At 29.5% G+C, this 23,048-nt stretch overlaps 1 protein-coding gene across 2 annotated transcripts in view; it reads right to left on the bottom strand.

Moving 5' to 3' along the window:
• The window catches only part of LOC142324615 (uncharacterized), a 42,918-nt gene extending 20,327 nt beyond the window's left edge, over positions 1-22,591 (bottom strand). For both annotated transcript variants that reach the window (XM_075365469.1, XM_075365470.1), the window contains exons 1-4: positions 22,412-22,591; positions 16,623-16,798; positions 12,767-12,985; positions 1,012-1,258 (exon numbers count right to left, since the gene is read on the bottom strand). In XM_075365469.1, coding sequence (XP_075221584.1) covers positions 1,012-1,258; positions 12,767-12,985; positions 16,623-16,798; positions 22,412-22,456 — 687 coding nt within the window. In that variant the 5' untranslated portion in view covers positions 22,457-22,591. The remainder of the gene's footprint in view (positions 1-1,011; positions 1,259-12,766; positions 12,986-16,622; positions 16,799-22,411) is intronic.
• Positions 22,592-23,048: the final 457 nt, after the last annotated feature.

Raw genomic sequence — 23,048 nt, 5'->3', positions numbered from 1 at the left:
AGTTAATGGCATTCTATACAAACTTTCTTATTAACCTTTTGATTAATCAAAAATTAAATCAGAGATACTCATATAAAAAGAGAAGCCAACATCATAATTAGAATAACTTTATCAAAAAATAAAATCTCGAATAGTAACAGATAATCCTCTAATTTCATAACTTGTGGTCTAGCATCTACTAGGAAGTGCTAGACCCTTCTCATTGGTAATGTTCAAATCCCAAGTAAACAAAAAAAAACTTTATTATGATTTACATTAAATTTTTATTTTTCTTTTTATTCACTACAAAGAGTAAAGAAATGTTGTAGGGCAATAACTTCTAAAACATTTACGTGTTTACGTATATAGTTGTTTGTCCAATTTACTGACCAATTCATTATGAATACCAGAAAAAAGTATAATAACTGTAGATATTTTGTCACATGGTTTGCTTTTATTATATAATATTAAATATTTTATAGTACTGCATAAAAAAAAAAAATCTGGCGACATCTAATTACCATTAGACAATTCTCTTGATTGCAAATAGGGAACAAAACTGCCTTACAGAAAAGAAATTGCATTAAAGAAATCTTGATATGTTGTTTACTTTCCATATCGGCTATGGAAATAAACTTTATTTTCTTGGCAATAGTACACATCATGTAAATATAATTCTTTTACCATTAACAATGTTTCAGAAATAAGTTGTAGATTAATAAATAATGATTAGCATTTACTTATATTTTTATTGATAAAATTAGATATAATAAATAAATAGCACCTAAGATGAAATTACATTTCTTGTATCAATAGAAATTCAGAGATTCACAGAAAACTGATTAAACTATTTAAAAAGTTACATTTATTTTCCTTTAGAGCGTTAGTAACATATATTTAATTGCTTGTGCTTTTTATAAATACATGATGAGATTAGGTAGTCTGCAAGAATCAGTAATTTTACTTCTTTTAAGTTAAAATAAACCCATGGCTGCAATATTCAAAACTAAAGGAAATATATCACATTTTTACCTTCAGTTCACTAATAGTTTGGTTCTGTTTTTCTATTTGTTGAGTTTTTTCCTTAAGTTGCATAGCAAGACCAGCATAAGCTGTTTCTAATTCTTTCATCTCTACATTTTCATCATCTTCATTACCATCACCAACATTACTGCCATCCCCACCACTACTGTTATCACCATCATCTTTATCACTATCCACCTTTTCTTCTTCAGAATCTTTTTCTTTTTCTTCTTGTTGTTCTTCTTTCTTTCTTGACCTACAATAAAATTAACATTAAAAACAAAAATAAAATTTTGATTATAAATTAAGATATATTTTTTCTAAATTAAAGAACCAATATACCAAAAATAAGATATAATTGTCGCTGATATTTTTTAATACTTCTATTTATAGTCACATCAACAATTAAAGTCATTAACTACTTATCATTGTAATACCAGAGGATATAATAAGAAAATAAAATAATAGAATTGTGCTATATTTCTGTATTAATAAGCTTTTCATAATAATTGGGCAAAAATTAAATGTTGTTTTCAAAAATAATTAAACGGAACTCCTCACTTATTATTAAAAACACTAAGGAATTAGTTAGGAGGTGATCATCAAGATACAGGGCAAGTACCATAAATTGAACTTATCTCGAAATGCTTGTTTTCATATGTAATATCAGTTATATAAATCAGAATTATAAAAAATGTACTTTAAATGTAAGTAGTTATACTAATTTAAATTACAAAATTGCAATAATAGAAGAATAAACTTATGATAGAGAAATTCATAAAAAATAAACTAATCATATTAATTTTGTGAAACAGCATTGACCTATATAAATTTGCCAGAAGTGGACAGTGCTATATAAAAATTCAAAATGTGTCAAATGGAAATCACAATATATATGATTTTACACCTACAATAAACACTAAATGAGATAAATTTTCTTTCTCCATTTTTTTTTTTTTTTTAATACAAGAATTTCAATTTTCATTCAAACAAGTATAATTAATTTTAATTATTTTTCACTTAATTTTTTTATTTTATTGCTTTTGAGCTCTTTTTTCAGTTAATTTCAATAACTGTTAAGTACTTCCTTATTTATTAGAAGTTTAAAGAGAATGGGACTAAAACTGATCTACGAACTTCTAAGTTTTACATTTTATACCAGATGTGGAATTGTTACGTTTTTGTTACAGACTAGCATCATAAAGATGTGATTGAGGTTAAAAATATATTATCTTTTTTCCTTTTACATAAACCTTACAGGGCTTCAAGAAACAATTTATAAACACATATACATAAATTAAGATTTTTAGAAAGTAATTTACTAAAAATGGACCATTATATTAATAAATAAACCGGAAACTATTAAAAATAAACTCTTCCAAAGAATTAGTAACTTCAATTCTATTAAGAATTGTTATTAAAAATTTTTAAATATACTATAGAAATATTTATAATTGCAAAACCTCTAACAATTAGTAATGGAGCTTAAAAATGAATATTCAAATAGATAATTTCTTTCACTAACAACATTTCTTTTATTGCTATGTTATTACAATATTTAAAGATGAGTGTGCAAATATTTTTTAATTACCAAACTACTCTGAATTATAAACTTAATTTTTTAATAAATGTTACACCAAAATGTTTATTGTAGATTACATGTCAGTTAAAATAAAAAATATTAATGCTACTCAAAAAATACAGATTTTTATAAAATGACAATTATAAATTATAGAAACATAAAATGAATAATGATGATTCTATATCACTATGAAAAATCTCATTTTTATTACTGAACAAAATATACCAACAAAACTCGTGAGAGAATCATTTATTTTATGCACCCATTAAATATATATAAACAGAATAACACTGTTCTTTAATAAAATTCAATGAAAACTTCTTAAATTTACTCATTAAAATTTCAGACTCAGTGTTTTATGTTAATTTATTTACTTATACGAGGAGCATATTCTAGAGTATTCAAACAATCTAGTCTTATAAATTGGTCGTTCCAAAGCATTTATTCCAGATGTCATATGTATGGAATCTGAAATAATATGATAGTAATTTAAGTATTTTCAAAGAGACTTGATTTGACATATAAGTGCAAGGGTGGAAGAGGAGATTTCACCTATGTGACTTAGAAGACATCTTTTTCAGCATAGTAAACATTTTTTAACTTTGAGACAATTGAAAACAACTTCATATATAAGTTTAAAATACATATATTTGCAATAAAGTTACAAGTTTTTTCCAATTTAGCAAGCACAAAATATGTATGTTAACTTTAGAAAGCAAACGCAGGGAATGTAATGATTCCATCTTAAATATTTTCAATTTGAAACAGAAATTTGATATAGTTGATATAGATTAAGAAAAAGATTCTGAAAATTAAAATCTGCTTTTTCATTTTTTGAATAATCAGGCTGCAATTAAGTAGCTGTATTTCTTAATTGCTATTTGGCACTACATCGAATCTTCAGATAATCCAGCTCACCTATTGTTCAGAGGTTGTTCACCAAATAAATTAATTGACATATCACTTTGGTGGCATGGTCTGCTTTGGCTCTCACAATCTTTACCCTGCTGGCCAAATAATCATAATCTTATTTTAATAAATGCAATTTGAATCCAGAATGTTAATTAGAAAAATACAAAACTAGGTCAATGTCATGCATATCTGTTGTTTATTTGATTATACACAAAGATTTTCATCTTTATACACTTTACTCCACACATTTAGTTTTTGTTTCAGATTTATTCATAATCTTAAATCAAGTCAGTTTGAACAAATTTCTGGTCCTTTAACTACATACTTTTACTTTTCTATGCATTTTGGTAATGAGATAAATAGTCTTGAAAATAATCAAATTATTGCTAAATAAAGTAAACTTATCACTCTTGACTCATTTTTGGACAATTCAGGTTTACTACGCGTAGGTGGCAGACTGCAACACTCTCTGCTGCATTACCAAGTCAAACATCCTATTATTTTACATCCTAATGCTAACATCACAGAACTAATTAAAGCTGAACACTTGTGACTTTTACATTCTGGTGTTCAATTAACCTACCATTCTTTACATCAGAAATATTGATCATAAATGGAAAGAAAATTATTTTTTTCATCTTTTGTAAATGTATAACATGCTCTTGATTTATTGCAAAACCCCAAGTTCAACAGCTTGAATATTTCAGCTACCACCTTTCAGAGTAATTCTATCCCATTTTCTACTTGTGCAGTAGATTATAGCGGTCCAATTATAATACGTCATGGCAGGCAGAGATCCAAGTCCTTGAGTAAAGCATATATCGCGCTTTTTATAAGTCTTGCTACTAAAGTTATACATTTAGAATTAGTATTAGACCTGACTTCACAATCATTTATTGCAGCTTTAAAAAGATTTATATCGCTGGGATATCCCTACTCAAATTGTTTCAACAAAAGTTCCAACTTTCGTTGCATTTCTTTATGATTTGTATTCAAATTTTTAAATCAAACAAATTCAAATTAGACATTCAAACATTTTCAACTTCACAAGGAATAAATTGGTCATTTATTCCTCCATCTTCTTCCCATTTTGGTGGCTTATGGGAAAGCACAATCAAGAGCGTCCAATATCATATGCATCAAGTAATAGGACAGACAATCCTTAATTTAGTTGAGACAAGCTTCATTGAAGCTTGTCTCATCAACTCCTGTCCTATTTCTGCTATTTCAACAGATCACAGAGATCCATAACTCTATCACTGGAACACTTTCTTATTGGTTGCCCACTCACCTCTTTGCCTGATTACAACTACCAAAATATTGAAATTAATCGCTTAGGCAGCTGGCTACTCCAAAAATTTATGCAATCCATTTGGAAACAATAGTCTAAAGACTATCTATCTACATTACCTCCACAACGCATTTCCTTCCTATAACCTTTGGAGATATAGTATTAATTACCAACAAAAGTTCCGCACTCATGCATTGGAAGCATGAAGTTGTCACCCAAGTTTATCCGAGTTCTGACTACTAGTTAGGGTTTTGATCTAAATATACATTGATTATGAAGATCTGTGCATAAATTGTGGTTATTACCAATCTGTAATCATCGAGTTCACTATTTGCATAATTTATTGTTATTACAATTTCATTTAATATGTATCTCACAATATGATTTATTTGATATTTATACACTTATTGTTATTGTAATTTCATTGATTTCTTCTTTCAAAAATATGATTGTTATTGTGTTCATGAAGATTGTATCATTGTTTATAACGTAATTTGTAAATTTATATTATATTTTTTTCGTATTTATGTTTCTCTTTTACTATTAGACAGTTTACAGACTAATTACTATACGTAAACATTATAAGTATTATCATATTTAATAGATATGCACATTTAAACTTTGTTTATTGTTCTGTAATATGGTATAATCTTTGCAGCATTGTATATTACATTATTTATCCATTGACAACATTATATAATACCTTCATTTACAATTATATTATTACTGTAACATTTCATTACAATATCAAAAAATCATCATCTGATTTTTGGCGGGTAGTATGTTCACTCGTTTATAATTTGCTCCTCATTATTTTATAAATAAAGAAACTAACTGCCTTCTTCTAATTCATGCAAAGTATATAACTTGTTATAATTCAGTTAGCTTAACACACCAGCTGACATTTTACAAAACTGATATTTTATTATTGTATAGTTTAGTCCTTATTCAGTGTTCATGCAGTTAACATTACATCTACATCATATTTGTTAACAATGTAATAAATTTATGGACTCATTAAAAGCATATATAAATACAAAGTGATAAATGTATCAATTTATTAGTACTGAACCAGCGATTTAAATACAAGAATAATTACTCCAAACCAAGGTAGTACACCAAGGTGGATATTATTCGACAGCATCCACTTCTTAGCAATAAGGTTACTAACTGGCTGGTGTCCTGCATCATCACATGGAATAAGAGGCATATATATTTTTCAGAATGATCTCAAAAAATATGGAAATGCTAATTTTGTGTGCTCTCTAGACAGATAATGCTTTCTCTTGAAGAGTATTTTAAGTTTGCTATGAAGACTTTGATGCTGAAAAAAGCCATAAATATAGCTATTTTTTAATTCTAAGATCCCAACTGCAAAAGCTCAACACTGATGACCCTAGTTTACAAATAAAAATGAGCCTGACTTTTTAAACAATGTAACAGATGATGTATTCCTCAAACTGACAATTTACAAAACCTTAATTGTATCAAGATGCTCTGAAGTTTTGCATATGATCAGCTCACCTCTCACTACATTATTTTGATTTCTGCAGCTCCTTAACACTGAGAGCCTGTTAATCTCTTTTCAATATCTGTCTGTTAGTGATTGAAGTAATCTCAATCACTGAAAGAGAAATCTAACACATGAAAACTACTTAATTGTTTCATTCCCTTTACAAAACAGATGTCTTATATTTTGGAATACTTCCTGGAATCACTAATCAGGGTAAAATATTTTTGGGTTTGGCATGATTGACAGCATTGAGGAAACCCACTCTTGTAGAGACTGCTGTGTTTAAATGATTCTAATACTCTTGAGAATGTATTTTTCTCTAAAAACAGTATTTTGATAAAATTTCTATTTCAAATCACTCTGAAGATCAACATGGAAGGCATTACTGATGGATTAACTGGTAAAATTATAATGTAGCTTTCAATATATTAGTCAAATTAACAATATTTACCAATAATGAAACATAATGAAATATAATAATAAAAATGTAAGAGCTATGAAAACAACTACTTCAAAATACAGAATAAAAAAAGTAAAAAGTTGTGAAAACAATTGTTTTAAAAGTAGTGAATGCAAACTCACATACACCTGAATGGCATAGAGGTTCTCACTTTAGTACTTACTCTTGTGAGACTGCTATTGTGATCACAATATTATATGCTAACACCTGAGCAAAGCAAAAGTGACTATTACTACTTTAAACTGTCCGCCATGGTAATTGTGGTGCATCAACATATACTTAGAACCTTAAAATTATCTTGTTTTCAATGTTGTTCAACATTTTATTACTTCTACCTGGTTGTCACAACCTGCTTAGGGTCATGATAATATGAAAGGGGGTTGCAAAATCAGTCTACAACTTTACATATAAACAAGAATGAAATCATTTTACAAAAAAAAAATCATTATAAACATTTTAGTTAAATTTTATAAGTACACACGTAAAGAAAATAAATTAATGAGATGGTTGCTTTTGTTTTCCATTTAAAAGTTTATCTATATGAAGATCTATGTTAGATATACATAAAAGCAAATTGTTTTCAAGTGATAAAAGATGATTCCTATATTTAGTTTTTAGTGCAACCATAGATGAAAAAAATTTTCACAGAGTTACGTGGCAAATATTAATATTTTCAATGCTTCTGTGACTAAATTTCCATATTCACTTCAACGAGAAAGCCAAAACATATCTAAATCTTCAGATGTGAATTGTAGTTGTATGTTTTATCACAGACATTTCGATGGGCTAGTTGTGAATCTCAAGTGGTAACTTAGCAGCTGCAACAATGCTCTCGCTAAATGGATTCAGTACCAATCTCTTTAAAAAATCATTTTTCCTTCTAGCAAATATTCCACCAATTGAATTTTCTGCTAATACAGATGCATCTTCATGCTATCCAAACTGTGGTAAATAATAACATCTTCTTTAACCAAATTTTTCTCAGTATGATTGGAAGTAAGTGGAAACTTACTTCCACTTTTACTTTGAAGGCAAATAATCAAGATATCAACCTTCTTAATGAAATTATGAACTTTGTCTGTCATAATAAATTGTTTTTATCACATCGTTGTAAATTCACATTTAAATTGTTTAAATGCAAAAACACATCACCATAGTAAGCCAACAGCAACGTATACTCATTATTCTGTAGAAACAAGAGAATGGCATTTGATTATCCTGGAAAAGTATTACTAATTCATCTTGCAATCCTAATAACTGGGTTAACACTCCCATGACTTCTGCATGGAAAAGAAGAAATATTCTTTTCACCCATTTCATTAGCATAGCTTAGCTATTCTGTAATGCTCGACTTTTAATAAAGTTAACCATTTTTACAGCTTTTCAAAGAATTTGTTTGAGATTTTCCAGCATATTTTTTGTGGCAGGAGCATGTCTGTGAGGAAAGCAGTCTGTTCACTCTGCCCTTGATATAAGAAGATCTTTTAATTTTTTTCAATCCACTGTTCATTCCTGTTATTACCTTTGCACGATCACTAACTAAGTACTGTAATAGGTTTTGTCCAATCTATGTTATAGTTTTTAGTAGCTTCTTAAAAAATATTGCAAAAGATTTTCTGTTGCATAACCAGGTACTGATTTGCAAAACAACATATTTTCTTTAATTGATCTGTCCCTATCGCATTCATATCTCATAAAATATAAGAGCTGAGAGAAATGTTTGCCACGTCAGTTGATTCATTAAAATGAATACTAAAAAATTCACTTGGACTCACTTGCTGAATTATCTGATTGGAAACACTGGCAACCATGTCATTGATTCACCTTGATACTGTCATTAGAAAGTGGAATTTTTTTCAATTTTTTTGCTTCTTCCACACCATTAAAACACTGACCATATCAATTGCAGCAGGCAACATGAGGTTTCCTGTGATTGTACAGGATTCGGACATCTTAGCTACTCTAAATGCTACAAGATAAGATGCTTCAAGGGTATTTTTATCAGAATGACTTGATTTACAAATAGAAGCTTGTTGATTTCTCAAAGTTTAATTTTCTTTCGAAAAGTGACCAGATGTTTATCTAGTTGATAAAACTTTTATGATCCAGATGTTTAGTTTCCAAGTGTCAAATTAATTTTGATGGTTTCATGCTTTCATTGAAGAGGGACTTGAAAGCAAACTATGTTGTGGCTTTCCATTCAATGACCATATTTAACAATTTATATATGACTGAAGTGACATTGTCATCAAGAACTTTTCAATCCCCAGTGTGACTGATGAGATACTCACGTTCAGTGTAGTGCTATCACGTGTGATAGCTGTAATTGTATCTTATCTTGTTGAAATTTACTTATTTTTAACAATTATGTCGTATTGAAAACAATATATTGCACGTATATTATACTGCATGTGCTAAATGCGTGCATTGTTTACTTCAACTTATTTGTGTATTCCATTAATTTATTTTTTATTTTATTTTTATAGTATTCTAATTTTATATTTAATTACTACTATATTTTATCGGATTGGAATTTTGTGTTTTATCTGCATTATTTTTACATCAATTTTTAGTACAGTGTTTATTTTTTTTCCAGTGGTTGGATGTTTGTGTAATTTAGCTGACAATGAAATTGAAGACTTATTGAATTTGAATCTTGATTCAGATTTTTCTAATCATGACATAATAAACAATCTGTTTGAATCTAGTGAGAATGAAAATGATGAGGTTATTCCTAATGTTGGCCCTTATGGTGATAATAGTACAGTTTATGAAGATATTAATTTTAGTTGGAATGAAGTAGATAAGTTTATTAGTCAGTCATGACAGTTTACCAAAAATAGTGGAGTAAATTTAGATTTTTTGGGAACCTAGGCTATATTATAACACCTCTGGATGTATTTTTGAAATTTTTTGATGAAACACTAGTAAACAAAATTGCAGAGGAGACTAACAGATATGCTTCTAAATTTGGATTATCTTCTGTTTTATTGTCAAAATTCAGGGTTCATAAATGGACTGAAACAACATTTAATGAAATATATATATATATATATATACTTAGCCGTAATTATGTAAATGGGTATTGTATAAAAACCACCTGTAAAATTATATTACTCCAAAAAAGAACTGTTTGAGACACCTGACTTTTCTGTTATGACCCCTATTGACAGATTTAATTAACAAAATTTTTCCATTTCAATGACGTCAGTTCAATAGATAATTTTTTCTGGTCCCAAAAGACTTTTTCAATTTCAACCAGTAATAGATGTCTTGCTTGAAAAATTTTAATTATTGTATACCCCTGAAAGAAACTTGCCAATTGATGAATTGTTGCATTTATGGAAGGATTGTCTTGGCTGGAAGCAATATATTCCTCTAAAGGCAGCTGAAGTGGGAATAAAATTTTATGAGTTGTGTGAATCTAAAAGTGCCTACTTGGGGAATTTTTTCTTTTACATCAGAAAAGAAACACAATTTAATTTAATGGTTGATCCACAATATTACCAAAAGCAGTTGCTTGTGTCTTATCTTTGACTGAACCTTTATTAGGAAAAGGATATGCAGTCCGGATGGACAGTTACCACAATAGTCCACAACTGACCTATTTTTTAAAAGAAAACAATACAGACTGCATAGGTACTCAAAGGATTATAGGAAAGAAAAAAGTAGAAAAAAAGTCATTCAGGAAAATAGAACTGAAAAAAGGAGACAGCTGTGCCATATATTCTGGCAAAGTAACACTAATGAAATGGCATAACAAAAAAATCAATCCCTTATTTCTACTTGCCACAGTAGTAGTATGATAACTGTTTTTTTCAAAATAATGGGAAGGTGGCATCTAAGCCAGAACTTCTGGCTTATAATAAATTTATGGGAGAAGTTGATTTAAAAGACCAGATGATTCAACTTTATTTGCTGAAAAGAAGAAAAGATTTAAAGCGGTGCACTTTTTAAAAGATTATTAAATGTAACTATCCACAATTCATTTTGTAAGTTATTAAAATCTTACCAATGAAACAGACAATTTAAAATTTAGAATGGATCTAATTGAACAAATTTTTTAAACATTTGGATCATCAATGACTAGGCTGAAGGCTAATCGACCATCCATGAAACCACCACTGTCCAGATTGATTGATAGACATTTTATCAGAAGAATCCCCTCAACTAGAAAGAAATTCAAACCTTACTGAAGATGTGTTGTGTGTACCTCAACTGGAAAAAGAAAAACAATGTATTGGTGTTCCAAATGTGTGTAGTCAAACAGAGTTAACTGTTTAACTACAAATTAAAAAACCAAAACTTCAATTACTATTATTTTCAATGAAACTATGCTTTTACAAACTTACATTCTGTTTTGCAAACAGACGTTCTGCAATTCCTTGTCTCTTTTATATTACTGAGAGCACGACATGTTGTATCACATGCATGTTTGAACATGACACTCTCACAGTAAATATTATGCAAGCAGACCAAATTACAAGGAGCATGTACATATCAAGTTGTAACCTGTAAATTGCTCATGTTTGTTCATACATGCTTGTTCATACCAGTCGCTATCAATACAGCTAAATAGTTTTAACTAGGTTTTATTGGATTGGAGTTGGGGAGTCATGAAATATTCATTATATTCTTTTTTTTTTTACTTTTTGGGGATTGCTGAACTAAAAAGGGTGAGAATCACTGTTTTACACAAAACCATTTTTTCACAAAGTTTTACTTATGTTCAAACAAGTACAGAATAGTGCATAATGAATAAAATACATAACAGCTCTATTTCAACCCGTTCAAAGCAAAAGTCTAGTGAGTCAATTCATCTACACACTTTCTAAACAATTTTAAAGTTTAAAATGTACACTTATATATTTAAATATATGTAAATGTATTTATTTTTGTTTTACAATAAAACTGCCAAAAAATATGAAGATTAAAAATATAAAACTAGCCAATCTTTGACGCACTAGCTTCTCATAAAAAAATATGTTTTCATTCCAGAATAATTATTTTTTTGGTGACTAAATACTGAATTTATATACAGTTGAGTCAAGAGCTAAACTAAAATTATAATCTTCTAATTTCCCTAAACCTAGAACACTTACCTTAGTTGGGATTAGGCAGGTAAAGGAATTTTGCATACAATAAAACTATTCTTTGATAGAAATTGCTTTGGCTGCATATAAAACTTAATATTTTGGTTGCATATATAAGTTTTGAAAACCAGCTTATATATTATATATATATATATATCTTTTTCAGCCTACTCTTTTTTTAGAGAAACAGAGATTGTTGAAAAAAGTGCAAAATTATACTTGTAACCATCGCTTATATTTTTAGCATAATATTTTTATTTTTTAAAAATTAAATATTGAGCGACTTCATTTATAATTAAGGTGCTAGATTAGGGAGTGTTATATAATTATTACGTATCTATACATTACATAAAAGTAGATTTTATTTGTTTTCTTGTTAGTCTGGGATAATCTCAAAACTATCATACCAATTTCAAGAAGTCCTTTACTGTTTATAAGCTTACTTCTTTCTCAGTGACATAGGCTGTATAAGAATTTGGTTGGTTCACCTATTTTTCCTTTATTAATCCCTTTTGATGCTCCTTCAAGACAGGTATAATGTAAGTAAAAAATAAAATATTACTTGAGAAACAGTTAATTCATACAAACATCAGATTAGGGGATCTGATTATTTGGATCTACGAAGGGAATATAGTCAACAAGTCTTGTAAGCATATATAAACTCACCTTAACAACCACAATCCATATTAAAAGTGGAAATTGGATCGATCATTTTGAATTAAAGATTTTAATATTAGTAGGATTTGTGATCCCAAAGACCCCGTATGATTTTTTTTTTAATTTTGAATTGAAATCATTAAATCATTAATTTTTAAAAAATGTCTTGAAAAACTTTTTAAACAATTATTTATTTGTGTGCTTTATGAATGTAACTCCCAACATAAGATATTTATACCAGATATTATTGACTGACCACTGAGATGGGGTATTCTGCTTTTCTCTAGCACTAGGCAAAGATTTCAATCTATCCACATTCTTCTTGCAGTCAATCAGTTGTCTAGCGAGTTGTGAGATTTCATCATGTGCTTGAGCTAATTCATCTTCCAGTTCATGTACTTTAACTAAATATTTTTCCATTATAGATCGAACATGATCAGGTTTCTCTTTAGCAGTTTCTGTGGCTTCTTTTTCTCTATAAAAAGAAAAACCAAGTAAAAATAATTTATAAAGTAAATAAGTAGAAACACAGATTTTATAAATGTATGGTTAACATACATAAATAACACAAAGTTATTTAATTTAAAATATAATTAAGTAATAGATTTTTGGTGATAAGTATTTTAATATTGGTTCACAATTAAATTGTGAACCAATATTAAAACCAATTGTGAACCAATATAGGGAGAAAAGAAAAAATAACAAACTAAAGACCTAATTTCACACCATTTTTTTTCGAGATTAAGAAATTATAAACCCTTCAGGAAATTTATGTCTAAAATAAAATGTAAAATTTTTAAGTAAATTCTTTTCACTTTGAATTTGCTAAAGAACATTTTCTTAATACGTAAATATGCTTTATTTACTACTGCCTAACATAGCTAGTAGCATTTCTGTCCCCACAAAGTAATTTTTTGAATAGTAATGAAACTTCAGTATTACACTCATACTATACTAAGTTTGAGCATTTTAGTTTATTCATCTAATTAAAATAGATAACTAACGCTTATTTGTTAAAAAAAGAACTGTAAAGAATGATAAAAGGCTTAAAGGCACTATGAAACTTGGCTGCCCTGAAATGAACCATTAGTTAGTTGGCTATTATGGTGTTTCAGCAGTAGAGGCTTGGCAGTAGAGGTGTTTCAGCGTGGTATTAAACTTAATAGATAAGCTTTAAAAGAGTTGTTTGATTAGTGAGCTCTCAGAGTTGACTAAAGAGATGGCAGCCATCTGGTAATATTTTTACACAGATTTGAATACTAGATCGTGGATACCGATGTTCTTTGGTGGTTGGGTTTCAATTAACCACACATGTCAGGAATGGTTGAACTGAGACTGTACAAGACTACACTTCATTTACACTCATACATATCATCCTCTGAAGTATTACCTGAAAGGTAATTACCGAAGGCTAAACAGGAAAAAGAAAGAAAGAAAGTAGTCTGGTAATCTTAACTTCAGATCAATTCTTAGATGAACTCTTTTGACTTACTTCAGTAAGCCACAGTGAGAATACCAGAGACAACGGCTTCCTTTAAATGATAATGGAAACTATGACAGTATATTATGAATAAGCATGCACAGAAATGTAGAATTATCAATTTAGCAATGTTTTTTTCACATTTTAGTGATCAAATAACAGAAACAAGATCGAAGATAAAGGTCATATTTTTTGTAAAATTAACATTAACATATTGTTCACAAAAATTAAAGAGAAAATTAGTTAATACCTAACAATAATATGTAAATATTTTTACTACAAAGCAAATCTGTAAAAAGTTATTGTAAATTTAACAATCAAAATCAACAAAAATTTAAATGAATATATATATCTATTCAATTACTATCAAAGAATATATGAGAGACTATTTAGTATTAGTAAAATTTATTGTTGATGAGAAAAGATATAATCTAATTATCTTGCAGGTGTAAGATAATTAGACAGTACTAGTTTTATCTATTTATGACCTTGGAGGTCTATTTACATGATCTTATACTAGGAAGGTGAAATTACTTACATACATAATGAGTTAACAATGCATGGTTAGAAAAAAACTAAAATGCTAATATTCTAGATTAATATTCATTTTAAATATAATGAATATTTATAATTAATTTTGAATAAAATTTATCACAATAATCATATTAATATTTTGAAATACAAAAATTATTTATATTCACTATGAATTTCACATATTAATGTCTTCTTAAAGAAGTTATTTAATTTAAGGTGAATATCAAACTAAAAAGTTGCCATGCTAAGAAACAGATGAACAGCATACAAATTTGATAATTTGAGTCCATGTATAGAAAACATAAGATACAATCAAACGATTCTGAGACTAAATCTATAAAAAATTCCCAAATTCAAATTTTGCAATCAGACTCTTTGAAGTAGTCCACTTGTATAACATTACACTGATTCCAATGCTTTTCCCATTAGTGGAAAAGCAATTCCTGTTTTTTAAGTGTGATATGCACCTGGAGACTCATACTGGATCTCCTCTTTGATATCGAAGTGGCAAACATTCAGCTAGAGGTTCACTCATGGGAAAGAGGAAGAAGTCACAGAAGATCAGTCTGATGAGTATGAGGATGTGTAAAATGATTATCATGTACTTACGGTCTAAAACTTGCAAATTTTGGAAGCTGTTTGATTGTTCAACAGTGCTATCATGCCACAATTCAGGTTATTTGCACTGAATGCAATCTCTCAGATGATTCAGAAAGTTATAGCAGAACTCTACATCAATCTTGAACTGTGGAAATGAATTCATCAAGTACAATCTCCCCTTGAATGCCAGAGAAAATGATGACCATGTCTTGGTTGCACTCCTGATCTGCCTTGTTTTCTTTTTGTGTGCAAGTGCTATTCAAAACTGTTACTTTGACTAACTACCTCATTGCTGTAGACCTGCTGCAGCATTTCAAAGGTCTCAATCATGCACTTCCTGAATCTGATCAAAAGTGGATGTAACCTCTCTGTTCTACTTTACAGGGCATACTGAAATGTTGTTATGTGGTTATACATACTCAATAAGCATGTAATGTTAATACAGATGTCCTTAGATTTGCATTCTACACTTGGCATATTGACTCATGAAGGTCAGTACTTATCACTGCTGTACGGTATGCATGTGCTATGTTCTGTGTGTTTTTAAGGGCCTAGTCTCAGATGTTTTACACTTCATCCACGATGAATTCAAACATTCATACGTAATGTAGAAAGGAAAGATTATTAAAAAGTTCACAGTCATTTTGTGAAACAATATTGTATACAGAGAATGTTGGGGCTGTATCTTTACTCGATTTATATAAACCATCTAAAATAAAGCTATTAACTAAAATACCAAACGAAGCTCGAAGTCAGAATATACCAGTATTTCAAAGAAAAGTTATTATGGATGAGATTTAATATTGTTAGAGCTGTTCATTTCATGAAGGTATAAACAATCATATTCAGATAGAATTTCAGAGAAATTAATGTTGGTGTTAAAAACAAAAAAAAAATTAATTCTGGTTGCCTTAAATATCTATTCCACGTCAGTTATAAAAATTATCTAAAAATCTTACATGGTGAGATACTAAAATTTCTTGTTCATCTGACAATAATTAAATTATTACATCATTAAAAAATAGAAAAGTGTAGAACAATTGCTTTACTAACCGAAAATTTTAATTAAGTAGTTTTAGCACATGTTCTAATAAGTAAATATTATTTCAAATCAAATGCTTGGTAGTGGGTTTTTTGAGTGAGAATATGTTAATAGTAAACTAGCCACGCTTAGGAAACTGAAACAGGTGTACACATTTTATAATATTTGTTATTTTTGCTAGCAATTAGTGTGTAATTGCTAGCAAAAATAAAATTTGTAATTTTATTGAGTAATGAAAGTAAAAGCCCAGCAAATAGAAAAATATTCTCTATTTTAAACAAAGAAGAAATTTAGTAAATTCAGCATTACAAAGACATGTTAATATCACTGTGCTAAGACGTGGATGTGCAACTGGATAACAGAAAATCTAACTTAATAAAATGGAAAAAATAATTTTTATTTTCTGATAGTTCCTTACAATTAAAAATCAGTTCAGTTGGATACTTTTATTGTTACCTGTGAGTAAGCTGACTCTGTTTTTCAAAAGATACTTGCTGTAGATTACTAATTTCTTCCTGTAGGCTAGCAACAGCTGCATTATGTTCTTCTCTACATTCTTTTAACAGGATCTGATATCTTCCAATAGTTTCTTCTTTTTGATTTACTATGTTCTGGAGGCTAGCAACAGTTGCCTATAAAAAAAGGCTTTGTATTACAGTTATTACTGATAAATAATAATAAAATATAAAACTTGTAAAGCCAAACCTAATGTAATACAAAATACAAATTTAAACAAAAAATCACAGTAAACTGAAATTGTAACATGACCAAATTGCAGCAATTAATTGTACATCAACAGAAGACCAAAACTATTAAACCCATTCTTAAATTTATTAAATAAATGATGCACTCAAGGTTTAGTTCGATAAATGTACAAATGGAATAGCAGAGATGCACCTATTCACAACTCCATGGAATTCCCACATGTCTAAACACCTCTTAACATTAAAATTAAAGTGATTACTACAAATTTATGAATAACATTTTTTTATGCAACATGAAATTGCCTCAAATATATTTTGCCAATATTTAGAATTTTCTATCAGTAAAATTCCATAGCTAGACAGTTGTAAATGTTTGGAAATAATTTTTTGAAATTAAACAGTAAGCAGTCTTCTCTTCAACACAAGAAAGATCAGTCACCTACCCAGCTACTCTGTGTGTTTTTGGCTTTAAATTGGTTTGAATTTTTTCCATAACATTCAGATATTCTGCAGGGGGAAAATGTATATATCTTAACAAATCTTACTGGCTTTTAATCAAATTAATCTTATCATTATAATCCTTTTACTAGCTATTTAAAAAAAAAAAACACAAGTATTATTATTTAACATATTGGACGCTATGAACTATAATCATTGTTCATACTGACTTACTGGATGGATGTGGACTCCCATTGAAGTCCTTGTATCTGTGCACATTATATTCACTTTAGTGGAGATGTTGTCATCAGTATAAGGTTATTTAATATGTACAATCAATCAGTTACATTTACTTTATAAGTAGAGTGTTGCAGTTTCACTTTTTATAAAACATTTTTTCAAATTTTTAATTTTGTTGTGCAGTTTTCCATTTATTGTGCCATAAACTTGAAATGTATTTTTAGTGAAAATTATTCAAGAATATTGATAGAAATGTAATTTTAAGAGAAGAAAAGTTAACTTAAATGATATTAATTAAATTTTTTGTTGTTGACAATTTTATAATTTTCGCACTATTTTTTCATCAGTTTTTAATATTTTTAGAAGGGTTAAAGAGATCACACTACCAAATTAAAAATTTATTATCATCTGAGCCAGTACCACTGACATCACAAAATATAACCACGAACATCTCAACAAAGTATTCAGGATGAAAGAGATATAATTCAAAGTATTGAACAACTAACAGAGATGATGATATCTCTATTTCATCAAATGAATGGTAGGTGAATTTAACTTTTTAGAAAGCAATTATGAGGAAACTGTTGACAACCCACAACACCTTTCAGGTAATATCAACACACCTTCAGTCGCTGTTCCTTCCACTTCCACACAACAAAGGACTACAGTACTGACACCACAATTCAGTAAAAAAGTGTCACAAAGACTGATCTCAATTCTACTAACATGCTTGGGTTTGAAATTTTACTGGTTAGAAGTAACCTTAGACAATTTTTAACTTGCTTTTTAGAAATGAAATAATTTATCTAATAATGTCAGATACAAAAAAACAAGGGTTTTATTGTGAAATATTTAACATCATACACCAGAATAAAAAAATGGAAATGCCTAACAACTGAGGAATTTATTTATAGGAATGCTCCTTCATATGGGTGGGAACAGTTCTAATGCCACATCTTTCTGTTTCCTGGAGTACTGACATTTTATATAATATGTCACTTTTCAGGAACTGAATGAGCTGTGACAAGTTTATTGCAAAATTGCAGTAATTACATTTTGCTGAAACATCTACTCTAGGAACCAATACCAACTGACAGACTATACAAAGTATGACCATTATTAGACCTTTTCCATAAAACAATAAATAAAACAATTAACCCTGCACAAAATTTATGTGTTGCGGTACTTTGGAGAGGGAGATTACTTTTCCATATTTATATTAAAGCTAAGAGACATTGGTAAAAACATATATGCTTACAGAACCTAATGGTTTGGTCTTAAGGTGTGCCATATATACCAGAGCTTCTGATAAAGAAATTGGTGGCCCTGGCCACAAAGAAAATGTAGTATATAAGCTCAGGGGGGGGGGGGGGCACTGCATAATGGGAACTCGCTCTTTATGGACAACTATCACAAAAGTGTTTGTCTGATCCATGAGCTTTTAGAGGAAAATGTACTAAATAAATATTTTTAAATCAAACTGAAAAGGAAACCAGTCCAGTGTAGGTACTGAAAAATTAAATAAATATGAAGCAGAAGCCTTATTTTAAGATGAGGCTTTGTATTGAAGCGGAAGTGTAAAGGGATGTTATTTTAATTTGGGAATGAAATTATCAATATTGGTAATAAATAAGGGTAAAACTGGTTTAAGGGTAAAACCCTTAAACCAGAGGCTGTGGTAAAATATAATTAGTTTATGGGAGGCATTGATCATCTAGATCAGATGACAGCCTATTGAAAGAAAAACTCTTAAATGGTAAAAAAATGAATGCACATGGAATGCAAGCAACTTCTGAACATGACTAACCAGGCTCAATAATAAGCATATAGTAGTAGGCTTACTAGAAAAATTGAGAAGGAAATTTGTTTTCCTTTTTTTTTGTTGCCAAAATTCAGTATACTGTTGCAGCACATCATCATTACCAAGTTAAAAAAAATTATATTATATTTATATATAATATTATTATATTTTAAGATTATTATATTTTACACCACACTACCAAAGAAAATAACATTTAACTAGTTCTCTCGTACTTCAAGTGCTTCAAATTTCGGGCTTGTCATATCAATGAAAAGATTACATAACATAACAGATTATTATACTTCTTTCTGTCATGAAACATTGAAATTTTTTCATTCATATTATAAATAATATTTGAAATAGTTCACTAATGAATTTCATGATACAATCAACAAAGTAGGGCATTGAAATCAAAGCTCTAAAAACAAAACCTTTTTTGATTTACCAAAAAGAAAAGCTCTTAAAATTAAAATTTAACAAAATTTAATGGCAATCAAAAAATGTAAAACTGAAACTGAACAAACTATGTTTTTATTTATGTTTGAAAATCTGACTGTCCATTTCTATGATTTTTTATCCTCAAACAAGTCTCAATCCCATGTTCCATATGACATTTACTGGATAATAATTCTAATGTGATTTAACTCTCATATTACTGAGCAGTTACATACATGGTTAAGGTGTCATATTCTATGAATTCTTTGTCAGAATACTGAAAATGTGGAAATCAATTGCAACAAGGAAGAGCAACCAAGGATTAAAATACCTCTAAGAATAAAAATACCAAAATTAGCCTTAGCCAAAATTTACAACAAATGACTAATCTTTTTGAAAACTTCAAAAGAAACAAGAATTAAAGCAAACATCCTGATCCTGTAGGGGAAGACACCCACTATGTGATATTTCCAGCTGCCACACCACCTCCTCCATACCTAGAGCTGAGGGCTTTACCAGAGGTCACCTACCTCGGCAGTTCACATATTAGTCTCACCTTTGCTAGTATGCCACCAATGTGAATTCCACAAGTGATACTCCCATCTATGTACTACTAACAAAGATGAACTCATAGTAACAAAACATCTCAAATATAGTCTTAAACAAGACTGAATTCCTAAACGTAGAATGAAGGAACTGAAATCACCTACCCAAGCAGGTAGAAGTGAATTTGATGCACAACTCAAACCAACCAACAAGTGAAAAACATAAAAGTGAAACATTAAACAAAACCACAATACAACTAACATAAAAACCAACAAATACAAAGTAACAAAGAAATGCGAAAACAGTAGAAACAAGGGAAGCCCAGTCAGGACTCTGCTTTTCTTTTGCAAGGTAAATCATAAATTCCTCAATTATTGACCATTCGACCTGGTAACTCCAATTCTGCTGTATATCCAGTGTCAGAATGTAGAGATGACAAATCACCTCGGTACATTTCTCATCATATTTTGTGCACTCATAGAACACATGAAAGGTGTCATCCAGAACCCTGCACTGCGAGCACAAACCTGCATCCAGCAGGCCGAATTGCACCAGCTTGCCCCTAAAAGCATTATGTCCTGAAAGAAACTGTGTAACATTCAGGGAACATTCAGGGAAATTCAAGACACGCTGCAAGCATCTAACATCTGGGAAAAGATCATGCATATACCGCCCCCTTTACGTCTCATCCTATCTTGCTTGCCATAAATCATATCCATGCTGCTTGATCTCCTGGATTTTTTCACAAGTCAACTTACCCAACTTCCTAGCAGCATAATACCTTTCTATTGCAAGAATGTAGATTGGTTTCACACCTGCAATACCGAGATCACCTCATGAAATTGTTTGGTAACACCCATAACCATGAGTTAACATAAGTCATTGGGCAAGAACATTAAGCCATTAAAGCACACAAATAAGATTTACAGTACCAGTATGTAGTCGAAAGAAAATGAATAGTAAGGGATGTTTAGGGGCTTCACATATTAAAAAAATGCAAGCTAAAATGAATGTAATATTTATATAAAAGCTAAAGCAATTTATCTGGTGTAGGAGTTTACTGAACCGCAATCCAGTCTAGGTCTCACCAAGATCTTTTAAAATTTAAATACACATCTTCAATCTACAACCTAAAAGCTTTTTCTGGCTACATGTAACATAACACAATTTTTAACTCACAACTTTTGAGTTCTCTTAAGTGTTAAGTCCATATCATTGATTCAAATTAATCGTTAATTTAAATCAAAATATAATAAATAAAATTAATAAACAAACAGTTTATTTTCAATTATTTTTTTTGCATTTTATTTACAACAAAACATCTGCACATGAAGTGAATAAATGACAGGATTTTAAAGCACTTTCTACATTATTTACAATTATAACAAATAAGTTAACACTAACAGTCTTGTTAGATACCATATTCTAGTAAATGGTCTGGAAACTGCAGTTTACTAAACTGCAGAATTTTTATTGTTGAAGGATCCTATCCTGCTACAAAGCTTCAAAGCTCAACACAACATATTCCTACCAACATTTCAATTTTTTACCTTGTTTAAAATATCTTTTAGATACTGGCCAAGTTTCAGGTAAGCTCAATCTAACTAGCCATTTATTTGAGAAATCATAAGTTCATATTTTTTTTTAATTTCAGTATTATGACTTCAGACTTCCAAAACATACATATTATGAAGAAAAATAAGATGAATGAAGTGGTAGGTAAAAAGATCCCAGACAAGCAAAGCAATCAGATCAAAATAAGGAAAAATTTTGAAAACTAAATGAGATCATTAATATGATACACCCTTTGATTCAATTATTCAGATTTGGTCATTAAAATTTATTTACTAATTAAAAAATAAAATATTATCACTAAATCGATGAAATCAGAATTATCAAAATACAATTCTTAATCATTATAAACTATGGAGAATATTACAAGCATACTGGAAAATTCACAAACCCTTCACATTTGTAAACCATTCAGTAGTTGTAGAAATACGATTTTAATCACCAAAGCATAATAAAACATTCTATTTAACACAATATTTTACAATTAAGAATAAAAAAAAACTTCTAACCTTTAGAGCTAATGTTTCAGTGTTTTCATGAGAAGTTTGATTCATACTGGGGAGAAACAACTGGACTTTTGTGTAATTCAATCAATTCTTTTTCTTTTTCCAAAAGTAGAGTGTTTTTCTCAGATAGTTGAATTTTTAAAGCAGTCAGATGATTATTTCTTTCCTCTAATTTTGCATTAATCACACCTAATTGCATTTGAAGATCACTGCATATTTTTTCAGAAGCTAATAGTTTAGTTGACTGCTGATTTAGAGACATATTAGCCTAGAGAAAAAATCATTCATTACAACACAATACGTTATACAAAGAAGCAAGGTCTTGTAAAGAAAGTGGTTAACATCATTACCAATGTATGTATGTATTTATATGTAAATAAATTATATATATATATATATATATATATATGAGGGCTATTCCGAAAGTAAGGAACGTTTCCCCATGACGCCGCCAGGCGCACACCAATCGTGTATATATTGGTGTGCTCGTGCTCGGCACCTCAGGGGGTGCATTGCTCCCTCCATATAGTTAGTGACCCGTTGTGGCGTATTCCTGCTAGCCTATGTAGCGTTAGCACCGAAAGGACTTCAGTGGACGTCCTCAGTCAGTGTCCAGCTGTGACAACGGGAACATCTCCGC

Source organism: Lycorma delicatula, chromosome 5 (genome assembly GCF_047948215.1).
Source record: "Lycorma delicatula isolate Av1 chromosome 5, ASM4794821v1, whole genome shotgun sequence".
Classification (NCBI taxonomy): Eukaryota; Metazoa; Arthropoda; class Insecta; order Hemiptera; family Fulgoridae; genus Lycorma; species Lycorma delicatula.
This window is presented reverse-complemented; position numbering and strand designations above follow the sequence as displayed.